This window comes from Hipposideros armiger, unplaced genomic scaffold, assembly GCF_001890085.2.
Source record: "Hipposideros armiger isolate ML-2016 unplaced genomic scaffold, ASM189008v1 scaffold_163, whole genome shotgun sequence".
Lineage (NCBI taxonomy): Eukaryota > Metazoa > Chordata > Mammalia > Chiroptera > Hipposideridae > Hipposideros > Hipposideros armiger.
This window is the reverse complement of record NW_017731513.1, coordinates 1285016-1302777: the sequence shown is the minus strand read 5'-3', so window position 1 is coordinate 1302777 and position 17762 is coordinate 1285016. Positions and strand designations below refer to the sequence as shown.

At 48.1% G+C, this 17762-nt stretch overlaps 1 protein-coding gene across 1 annotated transcript in view; it reads left to right on the top strand.

The window, feature by feature from the left end:
- Window positions 1-13032, top strand: part of CNGB3 (cyclic nucleotide gated channel subunit beta 3) — a 114385-nt gene extending 101353 nt beyond the window's left edge. Inside the window, exons 17-19 of the mRNA XM_019651621.1 lie at window positions 9400-9546; window positions 9781-9955; window positions 11329-13032. Of these exons, the coding sequence (XP_019507166.1) occupies window positions 9400-9546; window positions 9781-9955; window positions 11329-11562 (556 nt within the window). The 3' untranslated portion in view covers window positions 11563-13032. The remainder of the gene's footprint in view (window positions 1-9399; window positions 9547-9780; window positions 9956-11328) is intronic.
- Window positions 13033-17762: the final 4730 nt, after the last annotated feature.

The following is a 17762-nucleotide window of genomic DNA, read 5'->3' as shown; positions in this document are numbered from 1 at the left end:
TTAATATTAATTGTCACTGAAATCTTCAAGGTCATAAGACAGGCAGCAGCCTAATTTGAAACACTGCACAAAGTCACTAGCTGACCTCTCCCAAGGCTTGAGCGCTCCCGGAAGAGTAAAGCCTTAGAAATATGGGTATGTTAATTGCTGATATTATCCTCATTGCAGAAGGAAATGCTCTAGGAATAGAATCCAGGTGCTGCCGACTTGCAGAGGAATCTTAGATTCTTGACAGCAGCTTCTCAAATTAACCTCCTAGTCCCCACTTGGTTTCTAAGGCCAACTTGAAAGCAGGAGACCAGACATGCTCGAAACTAGCTCAGCAGTCTGGCTGGTTCGAGCAGAAGGGAGCTTTTTGCCTTTATTCCCTTCTTGGCTGTGGTTGAGGAGAATCAGGCGCATGTGCCCCTTCTAGATGCCCAGGGGCTTCATGGGCCCACAGCTGCCACACGCCCCTGGAGTGCCAGGCTTCTATTCCAGCGACGGAGGCATGCTGCCAACATCGAGACGCTGGAAAGGTCTGGTGATCGTGTTTACTGCTCAGAGATGCTGTGACCTTTGTTCAGATGAGCTAAATGCAGCACTCATGGAGCTTTTTAAAGAGGACCTTTTTTCTTAGGGAAAAAAAAATAAGAAAACTGAGGGCTTTCAAGGACATTATATATTAATCCAAAGGAGCAAAGCCCTGACTAAAAAATAGATTTACAGCCTGTCGTGGAGAAAACCCAGACCACATTTCCAATTAACATCTGAAAGTGCAGACACCTCATTTTTAAAAAAAAGACCCAGGGTCTGCCAAGGGGTGGCCTTGTGGTGGTTCTGACTCTGCTGTCCCCTGGCACGCACACCTAGTGCCGAGGCATTTAACCCCTTCCTGCCCTCCTTCCGTATTTGTTAAAATCTCACTGTCCTTGAAACACGTCTGAATTGTTACCCTTGGTATTGTCTTTGGGATTTCAGCAGGATTCCCTACTGGTCTCGTCTCTCTTTGGAACGTCCTCTCCCAGGAAAATACCTACTCACGCTTCAGACTAAACTCTAAGGTCACCCATCTGAAGCCACCTCTCGCCACCCCCAGAACAACTATTTGCTCCCTGCTCTGTGCCCCCCTAGTATTTCAGGCAGGACCGTAGCACAGTAGTTACCTCTGATTTATAACTATTTTGTTCAGATGGATCTGCCCAACAGACTGAGCTATGAAAATGTAAGAACTGGAACTTTCCATCTTGATGTCACCAGCAGCTACATAAAAACTGTACAATAAGTGTTGTGTTTTGGTTTTTATTCGTATTCTGCCTCCATTCAAAACAAATTTGCAGGAGCTCTTCAGCCATTTTTAATTAATTAAATAGCTAATAGTGATTGATAAAAACAGCAGAAAACTCTGCTTGGGATCCCTTACAGCAGAACGTGAAGAGCCTCACAGAAGGTCACGAGTGGCATGAGGAGCGGAAGACAGTCACGCCCCTCCAGGGCCTCACAAACAGGAGGGACAGGAGACGGAAGGGTGGAAGGTTCCAGCACTCAGCGATGGAGCACACACACGATGTCACGGAGAGCAAGCTTCACCAGGACCAGCGTGTCCCTGGATTTGGCCATTACTCGAGGTCCCTGAGAACTGAAGGCAGACCTTCAGCGCCCCCACGTGACGTGTGGAGACAGTGCTGTGTGCACACGGGTCGTCTGGTAGCCCCTCCTGTGGGCACATAAAGGACGATTCACATAATGTCTGTCGTGGGGTGACCAGCTGTGTCCACGCCCTAACTCCTGGAACCCGTGAATGCGACCCTACTTGGAAAAAAGGATCTTTGCAGATGTCATTAAACTAAAGATCTCAAGATGAGACCATTCTGGATTATCTGGAGAGGCCTGAAATCCAGTGGCAAGTGTCCTCGCAGAAGACAGAACGGGAAGTCACACAGACACAAGAAGAGGCCATGTGAGGGCTGAGGCAAAGACGGGGACCTGGGTGGTGCGGCCACAGCCTGGGGGTGCCAGGAGCCCCAGCAGCTGGGAGAGACGGGGAGGAATGTCCCCAGAGCTCTGGGCAGGAGCGCGGCCCTGCCGACCACTCCATAGTGGACGTCTGGCCTCCAGAGCCGTGAGAGAACACATCTCTGGTGTAAGTCACTGCTTTTGGGGTAATTTGTTACAGCAGCCCCAGGAAACTAATATAATACCAAACTCTTTAAAGTGTTAACTTCTGAAATTGTACAGGAAAAACAGGCACACCTGACACCTTCCTCCATCACCCTGTGGACAGTCTGCCTCCAAGGTCTGCCAGACCCCCGTGCTGTGTCTGTCACGGCACCTTCCCCTCCCCTCTGTCCCGTGTGGGGCAGGCCACCAGCAGCTCCCCCTGGACAGCACAGTGGCCACCTGAAGTCTCCTGCTCCATGGCCACGTCCCCTGCAGTGCACTCTCCATGCTGCCAGCGCAGGGACCTCCCAGAAACACAGATAGAATCATGTCACCGCCCTTAAAACCGCGCAGTGCTTCGTCATTGTTCGTAGGAAGGAGGTCAGCGTCCATGTTGGGCTGACACATACAGGAGCCTCCGATCAGCCCCGGCTGCGCCCTGCTGTTGTCGGTCCAGACTGCAGTCCCAGCGGCGTGCCCCGCGCCGCGCAGCCAGGGAGGCTGGTGCAGGCCGACCTCCGCACGGAGACTCTCCCCACCCCTAACCTCTCCTAGCTCCTTCCAGAAGCCGCTGCCTCCCGGCTCCAGAGCCTCCCGGTTCCCCATGCCGCACGCTCTTCCAGAGAACTGGCCTGGGCGGTGGTAATCGGTGCATGGCTTCTTCAGCGTCCTTCCTCACTAACCTGTATGGCTGTGCCAGCTGTGCTCTGCACCAGGTGAGGGCTGCAGGGCCCAGCCCCCGCAGCTCTGCGCTCCCTCGGGCACAGGTGCCCTGGACTTTGCAGAAGGGTGCATTTTCCTCGCCAGCTTTGCACCCCCAGGACTGCACGTGCCCAGGGAGGCTCCATTTGTTTGTTTTGCACAAAGACAGGCTCCCAGGGACCCATCAGACACACTAGGTTTGCTCTGCCCTGGAGCCTCAGCCCCTAAGGCAGTGCCTAGCCCACATAAGCGCCTACTAAATAGTTAGAGTAGATAGGTGGGCGTCGTTACCTGTCCATCTTCGCAAATGTCCTAATAGACATTCGTTTCTGTCGTGAATATGCATGTTCGGCCTTGTGCCCTCGCTGTCCTTTTCATTATTAAGAAGAGCACTGCAGCATTTATCTTTGTAAAATTACTTTGCCTTTCTTTTAGTACATTGAGGTTTATTCCCAAAAGTGAAATAACTAGGCCAAAATGTAGAAACATTTCTGTGACTCTTATAATATATGGGCAGATTATTTTCCAGAAAAATTGAACCTATTTACAATACAACATGCAATGTGTAGCTGTTTTTCCCTATATCATCACTGATATTACTTTATTATCCTCATTGGCTTTGCATTTTAATAGGCTGTTTTAATTTTCTCTAAATAGTGCTTAGAAAATAATAGATCCTCAATAAATACTTGCTGAATGAATTCATTTTCTATGGGCCTATTTATTTTCATAAATGTGTTCATTTATCTTCTGCATTTTATTTTTTTGCTACCACCCTTTTTTCATCATCTATATAACAAGTTCGTGAGTAGAATTTAGGCATTGATATATCCTTCTATGTTTTAGATAGCCTGGATTTCATTTCAAATATTTATGTCTGACTTTCTACCAGTTGTATTGGTCAAATCGTCCATTCTGTGGATTTTTTTGTTTTTTTTTTAATTGGGGGGTTGGAGGAGGGGAACAGCGCTGGGGAATCGGGGGAGGGGAACAGACAAGTTGCTGTCCTTTTGTTCTTCAGCCTAGTTGTGGAGGACATCGCTTCACTGGCCCATGTTCGTATTATCACCGCACTCTTCCCAGGTGAGGAGGTCAGTCGCTGGCCACTGGACGGCCGCTCATGGCGGCTCTTGGCAGCTCACGCTGGCTGCTGGCCACTCATGGTAGCTTATGGCAACCCACTGCAGCAGGGGCTGCAGCCTACGCTGTTGCCGGTGACTCACGGCAGCCCAGCTCCAGGTTGAGCTGTTGTTCACCATCTTAGCTGTAGAGGGCGCAGCGTCACTGGCCCTCATGTGGGATCTGAACCAGCGGCCCTGCTACTCAGAGCTGGTATCCCAAGCCAACTCTTAACCAATGAGCCACTCAGCCGGCCCATTCTGTGGATATTTTTATATTTACTTTATATCATTGTGAAAAGGCCAGATATTTTGAAAAATAACTTTAGACCTGTTTTTTCCCTCCAAACAATGTTTGCCTATTTTTCCTGAACACTGTTTTTAAAATCGGAGCTCCAGGGGAGACTTATAGCTTTTTGGACTATTTTAATTCCAGAATCTTACTCTTCATCAGACTAACTCTGTTATTCCTTCCCCACCCCCACCCTTGGCCTTCATAAGACAGAAATAGACATATTAGAAGTATGAACAGGGGTAAGAAGATTGGTTAGTAGTGAGGGAGAAAACACCTCATTTCTGTTTTTTTCTATCATCTCACGCCTGTGAACAAACACCATGTTCAAAGTATGTGTTTGTGTTCTCACTGCAGCCTTCTGTATACAATGTCTTTGGTTGTGTAGCACCTCCTTGCTAGAGCAAAAAGCAGGCCTCGCTGTTTCGCCATATTTCTGTGGACAACTGTATTACCAGCACCGTGTTTAAACGTGTTTCCAGATATTCTCAGGACTCCTCCCAGAGTAACTTTATCCAGCGCCTCTCAGTCTGTGAAAAGCAAGGCCCGGTACCACCGTTCGGGACAGCAGAGAGGGAGGAAGGATGCTGATAGTCAGCGCTGGGCCCAGCTCATCCACCAAACTGACTGGCCTCCTCCCTTATTTCATCTGATGTCCACAGACAAATCTGTATCATTAAAACAATGACCTCATTGGCAGCACTAGAGTTGGGTGCAAAGGAAAGACCCTCTGACCTGAACTCAGCTTGGTCTCGGATTTGAATTTCAACAGTAAGCCTTTGAAGTATTTGTTCTTGAATAAGTCACTTCACTGATTCTAGACCTGTGCCCACTCGGTAAGTGGAGGTAGGAACCTACCTCTCCAGGTTGTTGTGGTCACTGATCTGTGACGTTGGTAGCTCTTTCGTCTCCAGAGAAACGGTTTAGCTAGCGCATTAGTTTGTTTGATACAGTTTTTGTAGCCAGAGTATCTCTCCTGGGCACTTGACGGAATGGAATGTAAATGACCAGGGCGTGGAATAAATGTGCATGGCACTCTTGTTCTCCTTTCTCCTCCCTTAGAATTTTGACTTGGATTCCTCATTGCTGACCCACTTCCTCTAAGGCCAGTTCAGCCCTGAGAGTGAGGCTCCTGACGGGCAAGGGCTACATGTTTTGAGTGTAAGCGCTCTGACTGAGATACAAATCCAGGCATGCAGGTTTCCCTCCAACTGGTCTACAGAAAAGAAAACAAATCCTAGGCTAACATGCACCTGCTCTGCAGTGGTTTCATGTGTGTACACACCACTATACACTAACACATATATACACACGTGCACACAAACCACACACATATACACACACGCACACACACATATACACACGCACACAAAGCATACACATATATACACACATGCACACAAACCATACATACACACACATGCATGCGCATACACACACAAACACACACAGTCCCCACGTCCCTGCTGTTCCTGACGTGGACAGAGATAGCACATACAAGTTCCCTGACAGTGAATGCATCGTCTCTCTGACATTCGCACAGCTGCTTTCCCTCACCATTGTGTAACGGGTAATGTTATGTGTCAGCTTGACCCTGCTTAGATAGGAACACCTCAGTAGCTGATGAAACGGGAGCTCTGGGTGTGTCTGTGAGGCTGTTTGGCAGGAGATGAGTGTCTGCATCAGGAGGCTGAGTAAAGAGCCCCGTCTCCCCCTGGATGGGATCATCCAATTCTTCGCTGGCCTGAAGGAACCAAAAAGTGGGAGGAACGTCAAGCGCACACCGTCCGCCTTCTCTTGCCCTCTGACCGACGTCAGCGCTCCTGGGTCATGGACTTTGGCACCGACCTGGACTTAGACCACAGGCGCCCACCTTCTCAGGCCTCTGGACTCAGGCCTCTGACTCAGGACCCCAGCACCGGCTTCCTCGACCTCCAGCTTGCAGACGGCAGATGGTGGGACTTGTAGGCCTGCATGGCCTCCTGAGCCAATTCATACATATACACATTCCTCCTACTGGTTCCGTTTCTCTGGAGAACCCTGAGTAATACAAGTTTTTATACTTATTGTTACTTGTCACAGTTTAAGTTAAGGTTTAAAACTTCTCAGCCAGAAATTTTACCTAGTAGCACCTTTTTCATAATTTAATATCCGGAGTCTCTCCAGTTATTTCTCCCTAAAGATGATCAGATACCTGTAGTCGGTATTTAAAGGTGGCCTTGATTCCAAAAGGAGAGATAAACTGCTTAGAAATACACTTAATAAACGGCAGAGTTATCTAGTTCCAAAGCTTGTGTTCTTTCCACAAAACCATACCGTGCTGTAATGCCCAACTTCACATCCCTGTGCTGAGTACATGGCAGGCACTTAATAAAAACGTACATGACTGGAGTGAAAGTGAGAAAGGTCCTTAAGTTATTGCCTGAAGTCTCAGCAGAGGGGATCTGGAATCAGACCGATCCCTGTGTCTCCTGTCCCATTGCTCTGCTCAGTTTCTGGCCTGGGGACACTTACCATCAGCCTGAACATTTGTCCCCCAACACATGCTCTTTCAGAAACCCCAAAATGGGTTGGGAATATTTAGGGATCTTCTTACTAAGCTATTTAATGAGTGAAACTTCCCATTGGTGGAATGCTAGAGAAGCGTTTTGTGGACAGGACGCGAAAAAGCGATGCTATTTTAAACATTGCTCAGAGAGTTTGGGCAAAATCCATCTGGCAGACAAATGATTTCTTCTTCCGTTCAAAAACTCATCAAGCACGCCAAACGTGTAACCTGTAGGCAAGTTTAATTAAAGCTTGAGAAATCTCAAAATAACCTGACATTTAAATATGTTATTTCTGTTCTGCTCTCATAATCTGACATTCACAGAGACTTTCTCAAGTCCAAATGAAGCGCCACACTGCCATCTACCCCTGCCTGACTCCTGGGTGACCCTGTGCCCAAGGTGACAGGATGTGAGTGAAATAGGCTTATCCAATCATTGTCCTTCAAATGTTAACATCCATTTCACAGAGAAATGGGGGGGAAGACAAATAAGAAGTTTGGTTGATGGATCACAGAAGAGATGATTGTGAGGATGGATAGATAGATAGATAGATAGATAGATAGATAGATAGATAGATACGGAGTGAAATTCGTTTTGCTTCCTTAAAAAGGTGAAGGCAGAGCTTCTCTTGGGAGATCCTCATGAAAGGACTTAAAAAGTCAGTGTTTTTTGCCATGGGGCAAGAAATCTAAAATGTGAAATCATTCAGCAAAATAAGTAGGCATTAACGTGGTCAGCATTTATAGATCCCAAGTATATACTCTCTGTCTTGGAGTGATGCCATTTTTAAGTGGCCTGGATCGTCCTGGACCCACGTTCAATGTGAAGTTAGGGTAAGAAGCCCTGTTCGAGGCCTTCAGATGGCCTTGTATTCCTTCTCTGATGATCTTCCATTCTTTACACCGACCTGAGTTTCTCACCTGTATCATTTTCCTTCTTCGTGAAGAACTTCTTTCAACATTTCTTGTAGAGCAGGCCTGCCAGTGTTGAAGTACTGATGTTGAATGCCAAGGAACGGGTTGGTTTGGTTGTGTGCTTGCTTGTTTATTTGGTATTTATTCTGCCTGGTATTCTCTGAGTTTTCTGGATCTGCAGTTTGGAAAGTTCTTTGCCATTATTACTTCAGTATCTCTTCTGATATTAGGGAATAGTGTGTGCTTATGAATAGACCATGTGTACCTTTTGGAGTTGTCCCACAGGTTTTGATTGTTAGTTTTTTAACAATTAACAGCCAGTCAGAATGTCCCCTTCCCTGTAACAACGATTGGAGAAGTACCCATTATCTACTGCACACCTTCAGGCACAGGACCCAGCACCTACCTCTTGGTCCCATCCCCCCAAGACTGTAAAAGTGTGGACCTTCTATGGCCAGGGTCTTTGTCCTGTCCACCCCTAAAGGTTGCTTTTCTTAACGGGAGCCTTCTTTCTCCATGTCTAACTGGTTGACACCAAGAGAGTCAATCTGCCATGTTATCTTCTTGCCCCAGAGCCTGTAGTGTTTTTTAAAACATTTGAAATGTGTGGGGGGTTTTTTTCTTGGCTTCAAAGACCAATCCTTCTTTTATGGATTACTGGTGAATCATACAGTTTTTATTTGCTTGCTTTATTCATTTGTGTGTTCATTTATTTGCTAAGTATTTGTTGGTCACTTCCAAAATGCAAAATGCCCAGCTATGTCTCCGAGAGACATAAAGCCCAGAATTCACTGACATTCTGAGTGGAAAGTTGTGTGTGAGTGACTTGACTACAGAGTAGCTTATGCTATTGAGAAGCAAGATGATTTAGGAGTTAAATATGGGAAGAGATTGGACTTGCCTGATGTAATCAACCAGGCATCATTTATATTTGATGTCAGAGCCGGGCAGAAAACAAAGGTGCGCTCAAGCAAGGTAACTAGGAAAACTTTAGTAAAGAGATGATTTGTACAAGTGGAGGAAAACCTGAAAGGACCCAACAAAGATGGTGACGCATCACGAAGCCAGCGACAACAAGGGAGCTGTCTCCACAGCTAGACTGGCGGGGCAAAGGGAGGCACGGTACCCGGGAGAGCCGCGGGGGCCGTCCTGCTGGGACAGGGCCCCTCGGGAGCTGTGGATCATGGTGGAGCTGCAGCCACTGCTAACACAGGCCTGGAAGGAGAAAGGATGGTGGTGGTGGTGGGGGGTACATGCCCCAGCCCCCTCTCTTCCTGCTTTCCCCCCTCCCACTGGCATTTCCCATTGGCAGGACCCAGGTGGAAGTCACAGGCCAAGCCCACCACGGCCAGCTTCCCGGAAACAAAGCGGGCGGTGGGTGAGAAGAACGCGGGAGAGGAAAAGGAGGCTACCCAGTTCCAAGAGAGTCTGCACTTCTGCAGTTGGGGTGGGGTCTCACGGGCAAGGAGGGTTCCAAGTCCTTGAGGGGAGGAGGACTCAGAGGCAAAACACGTTGAAAACTTGCCACCACATCTTGACTCCCTCTGCACAATGACCTGAGCTCTCGCCTCCAGGGGACAATCTCTGAAGCAGCATAAATGGTTACAAATTTGATATTTATTTGTTAAAAGATTTTGGCTGCGGAAGGGTGGAACTGGTGACAGACACACTTTTCTCTCCGACAGCCTTCTAGCAGCAGCAGGAGGAAACCGCCGGACGGCCAGCGTGGTGGCCCACGGCTTCGCCAACCTTCTAACTCTGGACAAGAAGACCCTGCAGGAAATCCTAGTGCATTATCCAGATTCCGAGAAGCTTCTCATGAGGAAAGCCAGGTACAACCTTTAAAACCCCCTCAGGCAGGAACTGGTTTCCTTTGTAACATCTAAGAGGAGAACTGGTTTGTGGTGGCAGTGATCACCTTTCTCCATGACGTACACATAACAAGCAACTTTTACGCCGTTATCCATGGAAAGCTTGACAGATTAGGAGAAAGGACAGTATTTCTGGTGGGTTTTTCCAGAGCTCTCGCAGTGCTGTCTGAAATAGGCTTTCTGTCCTGTCCACAGAGTGCTTATCAAGAAGAAGGCCCCAGCCACAGACCCAACCTCTCCGAGGAAAGGGCTTGCCTTTCCCTGCCCCCCCAAGCCAGAGACACCCAAAATGTTTGAAGTTCTCCAGGGAGGCACAGGAAAAGCTGGTCTTGCAAGACTCCTCAAGCTGAAGAGAGAGCAGACGGTTCTGGTAAGCAGGGCGAGTGGAGGGCGGTCATGGCCAGAGCGCGGGACCCAGGTGTCCAGACAGGCTCCTGTTTCAGCTCCGTTCTGGATTAACAAAGCTGCTGTGCAATAGTGAGAATCAATTGTGTATAACAAACATACTCCTGTAAATATGTAACACATTTCACCAGCAAGCCGGTACACATGTTCACAGATAATTATCTATCGCGCATGTTCAAAGCCAGAAATAATCTCATCGGTTTCATTCAGGCCCTTCAAGTTATAGATGCAGAAACTGAGACCCAGGTCAGTTTATTGGATAACATCACGTAAGTCAGTGACAGAGCGAAACTATCATATTCCTCTCCACACTCAAGGTATTCAAACCTCCAGGCCTGCAGCGAGCTGCCTCCCGATTCCTAGAAATGTCCAGAAACTCATATGTTATACTGTTCTTCTATTTTATATATATATTATTTAACTCTCATAATAAGCCTTGGAGGGTAGATACTGAAAAACAGAGCAGGGTTTCGGGGTTTCTGAATCTAGTTAATATAGTATTTCTAACTGTGGCTTTTTAAGAAAATTGTAAAGCAAATATACAGTCAGTCACACTCAGGAGACTAAACTGTCTCTCCCTTTCCAAATGCGCACGGGGATGAAAGGTGGGATCCAGTGTAAACCAGCCTCATTGAATCGTCGCAGAAACAGCAATTTGTGCAAAGACTTACGGGGTCAAGAAATACATCAGGCAGTGCATTAAGCGAGGCTCTCGCCTCATACCTCCTGCAGGCCTCTCTGAAACTGACCCCAAGCGTCACCAGTGAAGGGGGTAGTTCCTTTTCTCACTGTGAAATTTCTACATGTGACGCTTAACACAGTGGGTTCTAAACTGATAGCTCAGGCCCCGTGGGACAAATGCAGATGATGGAGGAAGAGAGATGACTGTCCCCCTGAGGCTCTCCCACGCGTGTGTGCAGGAGGAACACACACTCTCCATGGCCTTTTCCTGGTATTCACTGAATACTTTAAAAAAAAAATTTTTAATTTCATCTTCACAAAATAAATAAGTGAATATTTTAATAGCAAAGCGGAGTCCTGAGCACCCAATGTACTAATTCAGAGAGCGTGAGGCCCCACAGGAAGACAGCCCCGGCTGGGAAGAAGCGCCGTGCAGCCCAGCACGGCGCACGCTTCGGCCGGGGGGCTGAGGCCCGCTGTCCAGCACATCAGCACCGCCCCCGAGTGAGAGCTGCACGCCAGGCACCAGGATGCACTTAGTAACGGAACTCGGACCGTCCGTCCTGGTGTTGATCCTTAGCCCTCGGATTTAACCCAAAGGCCCCAATGTCCTTGATAATGAGTGCATTACCCATACTTTGCAACTGCTTCTTCCAGAAAAACGGTGAGAGCTCTGAAGGAGGCGAGGGTAAAGGGAAAGGCTGTGACAATCAAAGAAGAGGGCTGGCAGAGGAATCGCGTTCTGCTACAGATGAGGACGTGCCTCAGCCCACGGGAAGGACAGTGTCACCCACAGGGACTGCCTGCTGGTCACTCGTCGTCAGCATGGCTCCTGCCCAGGCCGGGAAAGAGGTGCTGTCAATTGCAGTCAAAGAAAAGGCTCAGAAATAAATGTTTGGATGACCTAGTTCCCAAAGAGCTTGTACCCTGGGTTGTAGCTATGTTGGGCGGGGGGGGAAGGAAGGGGCCTTGCCAGGACCCTTGAGAAATCAGACAAAGCCCTAGTTTCATTTCTAGGACTTAACGGGAGTGCGATCTTATGCAGCAAGAGAAGTAATAAGATTATTAAAAACCGTCCCTATCTGTTATCATTAACTTCGCGCAGTTAACTTCTCCTAACTGTACATAATAGGGTTTTCTTCTTCCGTTCTTTATGATGTTTCTTCCCTCTGTTGGATTAGCTTGGTCTTGGCTGTGACTCACTAACCTTGTCTCTTAAATTTGTGTGTGTGTTAAAGTCTTGTGTGGCACTGTTATTCTTGGATAAATGCTCCATGTACATGCATATTACCTCTTATTTGTCGGGGAGTATGAGATTTTAATAAAGTGTCAAAAGTCAGGTGATTTCCACTCAAGTGAGGGTGAGGAGTCACTCAGATGTCATTTCGGCCGGCAGCTGGGCCTGCAGGGGAGCAGAGAGGGTGGGTGTGAGCTCGGACCTGCGGAAGAACCCGAGAGCAGCGTTGTCGGCAGGGTTCGGCCCCGGGAAACTCACATGGCAGCACCAGCTCGCTGGGAGAATCGTGCCCGCGGCTACAGACACAAACTTGAACACTCGCTCTCAAAGCAGATTCAAAGGCAACCGTCTGCCCGACTCATGCGGCTCAGCAGACTGGGGGGAATCAGGTCACCCCCATCTTCACAGAAGCTAAAGGGACAGTCTCAGAATCTCCCGCCAGCATCCGCTTCAGCAGGTGCGATTTGTCCTGCTCGTGTCCGGCTTCAGTAAAAAGTGACGCGGTCAGGAGGGCAGCTTGCACACACGTCGGACTGACATGTCCCTACAGTTTGCGGGACCCATGTGTACAGCTGTTTATCTCCAAGTAAATTAAGTGCATTTTAGGAATCTGTCCTCATCAATCAGCTGTCATTAGCACAATTATCAAAGTCTCCTGCTGTGAGGAGGCCAGAAGCCAGGCTGACGTCGAAAGTGATAATACGTACGGAATTCCATTCTAGTAAACGCCACTAGTGTATAGCATTAAGTTCTGCATAATAAGCCTGTTTCTGACACCCTGGAGTTGGTCACTGTAACAGCACTTGGCTGAGAGGGTTCTGACAAATGACATTAGCCAAAAAGCCTTGAACAACACAGATGCTTTGGGCAAGCCACGTATGAACTGACCACTGCAATAAAATGGACCACTTAGTAGCATCGCCATTGAGTCCAGGGTTTGAGAATCGTAAAAACATGGGAAGGTGTACAGAAGGTTGCCTGGCATTCTCAGAGTTTACGGGAATATGGAGAAATTGTTAAATAATACTTGATGAATAGAAGTCTGTGTGTAGAAATGAGTTAGAAAAGCCAGAAAGAAAAGGTGGAAATAGGGCCTGAAAAGAGTCTGATAATAGGAAAGCACAAAGGAAAAAAATCCTGAGCTTGTGAATAGTGTGCTGTCCCCTTCCACCCTGTAATTAAAATATAATGCTATTGCCATCTGTGTTCTTCCTGTCATTTGTTTCCTCTCCCAAACTGTCTTATTTCAGATAATATCATCTTCATTTTCCTAACCTCTCAGACTAAAATCTGAGAGTAATCAGTAACTCTTACACTGTTTATATAGTGTCACCAAATCCTTTTTCTTTCTCAGATCTTTCTAGTTATCATTTCTTTATCACTTCTGATGCTAACCTCAGTACATATTTTCCATTCAGTTCAAATAAACATCCATTTTTTTGCCTACACTCTGCTCTAATCACTAGTCTGCTGTCTCGGTCCCTTTGCCGTGGGAAAAATCAGGTCTTTCTAGTAAACCACCACGGTCTCTGTCCATTCGTGCCGCTTTAACAAAACAGCACAGACTGGGTGACTTATAAATGACAGAACTCTATTTCTCACCGTTCTGGAGGCTGGACGTCCAGGATCCTGAGGGCTCTCTTCCCTGCTCGCTGAGTCCTCCGTGGGGACAAGGGATCCCTCTGGAACCTCCTTCATAAGAGCACTGACCCCATTCATGAGGGCGGAGCACTCCCAAAGGCCCCACCTCCTAATACTATCCGTGGGGTTAGGATTTCAACTTATGGATTTGGGGAGGGGGACACAGTCAAACCATAGCAGTCACTTTTAATCATGTGACTTTTCTGCTCAGGGACCTACTAATTAAATCTTATTTACCCAAATTTAATCACCACTACCCCCAACCAGTCCCTCCATGGAAGTTGGTCTCCTTGCTTTTTCTGGAACCACCACCTGTCTTCCTTCCTCAGGCACTCGCCCATGCTGCCTGCCATACGATGCCCGCTCTCTCCTCCATCATTTTCCCCTCCCTGTAGCTCCACATCTCTGCCAACCACCTCTGAAAACATCAGCCCATGATGGGTCTGATCTCAGGGAGCCCCATGCAGACAGCACGCCACTGTTCTCTCATTTCTGTTCGCTCGTAAATTATAACGAGACCAAAACTAGCTCTTATGCCTTATTTGTATAAAGACAGAAAGCCCACTTTTTAAAGGGGGAGAGAATATTAATAGGCAACTCATGGAAGCAAGATAAGAAAATAAGAGTTCCTGTGCAAATCAGAACAAAAATGGAATACCACCTTTTGTACCCATCAAAATTGGAAAATGTTTGAAAGTAGATAATAGCAAGTGCCGACAAATGTGTAAGTCGGAGCTGCTGGCCTGGTAGTACTTAGCAAAGTTCTGACAGTACACCGCAGAACTCAGCAGCAAGTACTACGTCAGATACACATCCAGAAATTTCTCAAGCAGGTCTCCAAGAGAGAACGCAAGAGGAAAAACGTTGTTTGTGGTACAGATGTGCTGGGGGCAACTCGGGGGTCTACACCAGGAGAATGGATGAAAAAAATATGGTGCCCTGGGATGGGGAGAGATGGGGGTGTGGATGTGTTTTTAAGATAAAATTCTAACCAGCCATTAGAACTGATAAGTTATATTTACACATAAGAACATGGGGAGATATTACAAAAAACAACAACAAAAAAAACTAGTGTGGATTCTTTTTATTTTTCAGTAAGAAGATACCACACGTAGATTTTTATAAAACTTACCTAATAAAGACTCAGGAACAAACCCGTAGCCCAACGAAGTCAAGTTCATTAATTTGCTGCAGCAGGGAGACTGTTCACCTGAGGAAACACGGGTGTCCCAGCAAACAGGGAAAGAAGCGTTGTTCCAGGATCTCAGGGAACGTGGAGGCCACACAGAAGTGATATCATAAGAGGCTCACACTGAAGCAGACAGCTGTAAAGGGGTCGGCGTCAGGCTTGGGCTGACATGCACACTCGGGGTCCTGTTTCCTTGGCAACGACTCAGCTAAGACAGACACCGCCGCGGTGCCCAGAAAGCCCTCGTCTGTGTGTACCCGCTGCTTCTCCGTCAGAATGACCCAGATCCTCCTGGCAGAGTGGAGTGTTTCAGTCTTACTGAGAAGATCTCCAACAGCAGTTTCTGACAATCCACGACTTTAGAGAACAGTTTCTCAGAGCAGTGTCCTTTTGTTGTTAACAAAAGCAGTGTGTACAGCCTCCCACTTTAAAACACACACAAAACACTGTATGTCTTCCAAAAGTATCTACGTGTGTAAGGAACTATGTTAAATGCATTAGAGATAGTGACTGTGAGGGGACAGCAAAATGGCAGTGGTAATAGGAATGGATGATGTGAGGACAATAATAAAAGCATCAACTCAGGAGCCAGTGTGCCATGAACTTAGAAAATGACCAACGCAGCTCTTGGCACTTGGGTTCCAGCGCTGTGTCTGCTGACAGGCTGGTGGAGAAGTGAGAGCCCCAGCACCACCGGGATCGTCCCTGTAGCCTCGGGGACTCCTGAGTCACCAGCAGCCACTGTAGACACAGCCACCAGCTCACCTGCCTGCTGGGGCCTGACCTTCTCATGAGGCTTGTCTTCTGCATGGGGGCAGGCTGCACTTGACCCTTGCAGACACTGCTAAGCCTCCTGCTATGGACTGAATTGTGTCCCCCTCAAATTCCCATGCTGAGGCCCTAACCCCCAGTGCGACTGTATTCGGAGGTGGGGTTTTCACGGAGGTCATTAAGGTGACATGAGGTCGTAAGGGTGGGGTCCTCATCCAGAAAGACTGGTGTCCTTGTCCTTATGAGAAGACGGGAGATACCAGGTGTGCACCCAGAGAAAAGGCCAGGTGAGGGCACAGGGAGCAGAACCCAGGAGGGGCCTCAGGAGAAGCCAGTCCTGCTGGCATCTTCCTGTTGGACCTGCAGCCTCCAGAGGCGTGGGAAAGACTCTCCCTCCCTATGAGGAATTTTAAAATCTTAGGAGGATATTATTCATGACACTGCGCTGGAATTCATTCTGTCTAATCAGACCAAAGGTACTTGAAATTCATGTTTTAAGTACCTTACCCACAGACTGTATAGTAAAATTGCATGTTTTCCTCCATGAGTTTTCTGACTGGCTGTATTTTTCCTGCTGTAGCTTTTGTGATGAGAAGTGATGGCGCACAGGTCAAATGGCCTCATTAAGCAGTAGGGCCTAACATTTCTAGACAGTAACTCCCTCGGGTGGGGAGGGCGGTGCCAGGAAGGTCACAGCCCCCGTTACAGTGCCCGTCTCTGCCCACCGCACACAATGGTTCTGCTGCAGAGTCACAGGGACCTTCTGTCTGGAGCCCTAAGTGACACTGGACTCAGATGCAGTGCGTGCTAAGCCGGACTAACAAGGCTTGTGATGTGGCTTCTTGCAGCAGCTTTACATCAGTCAGTCCCTGGTGTTGATACCAGAGCCCTAGACTTGAAAGGGAATTCAGAGATTCCTACTCCAAGCCCCCGTTACACAGTTAAACAAAACCCCGTCACCAGGACAGAGACAGCGCAGCGTTCCCAGACATGAAGATCCTGGACTAACCTGATAAAAGTAGCAGCCACCTGAAGGGCTTTTCCAAACAACCCATCTCCCAAGATTTCATGGGGCAAAATAACGGTTAAGTCTGCCATGTTGGGGCCATGATTATATTCCAAACCAGAGCGGGCTATTCCAGATTTAGCTTGTCCTTCAGAAAGGGATAACCACAGATTTGCCTGGGAATGTGAAAGATTACGACAGTACAATTCTGCTATCCCGTCTGGAAACGCGAGTAGAGATTCAGTTAGGAAATAAAAGGGTTATTACAGCACCGGTACCAGCAGTGCCAGTCCCACTTCTTCCAGACGCCCAGCCACAGGCAGCGTCCATTTCTCTGTCTGCAGGCTCGTCTGCTTCCTCTGCATCATAAAGCCCTGTGTGACCTTCCATTTCCGCGTCCACTAGGGGGTGCCTGCTTCGTTCTCTTCTAGGCTCTGCGTGCAGCAGTGAGCAAAGCACACGGGATCCCTGATTTCTTGGAACTTACATGCGAGTGGGTGAAGAAGACGAGAAACCAGTAAGTAAACCTAGATGGGGGAGGGGAGGAGAGTGCTGGGGGGACAGCAGCAGCGCCGTGGAGAAGTCTCAGGACTAGTGGATGGAAGGGGCCTGTGGAGAATGGTTTGTTGGAGCTGTGGCATGACGGGGGTGAGGCTGCTATTGGGAAGTTGAGATTAGGGAGGGGTTGGTTAGGGTTACACTAAGGTCTAGGGTATGACCTCTGCTAAGGTGGGGACAAAACAGATGATCGGGAGGGATGGAGAGAGCCAACAAGAGGACGAGAGGACGACATTGCAGGATGGAGGTCTGCAGAGGCGAGTGCTGTCTGAGCAAAGAGCCGACCAAGGAGCGCCCTCACCTGCGTCCAAGCGCAGTGGGGGAGCAGAACCGGAAATCAGCACTTGAGAGGGCTGCTGAGGGAGGTTCATCAGGAGAGCCAGGTTTTCATGCGAGTCCAAACAGGAAGGGGCGCAGATAGGGCGCTGCTGCTGAATGACCCCGTTCCGTTCCCGAGGACGGAGCGGAGGGGATGGTACAGCGTCAGCCCCAGATTTTCAGGCCGCCCTACCTATAGGCTGGGAACCTTGCCCTTGCGGCACCCAGAAAAGTGTCTCGAGGCCAGTATCATTTAAATTAATAAGTCCCCTAAAATAATAAAACCCCAAACTCTAATTCAGTAAAATATGGAATACAGACCACCTAAAATACTACTTTCACTTTATTTCTAACGTATCTACTGGTTTTGA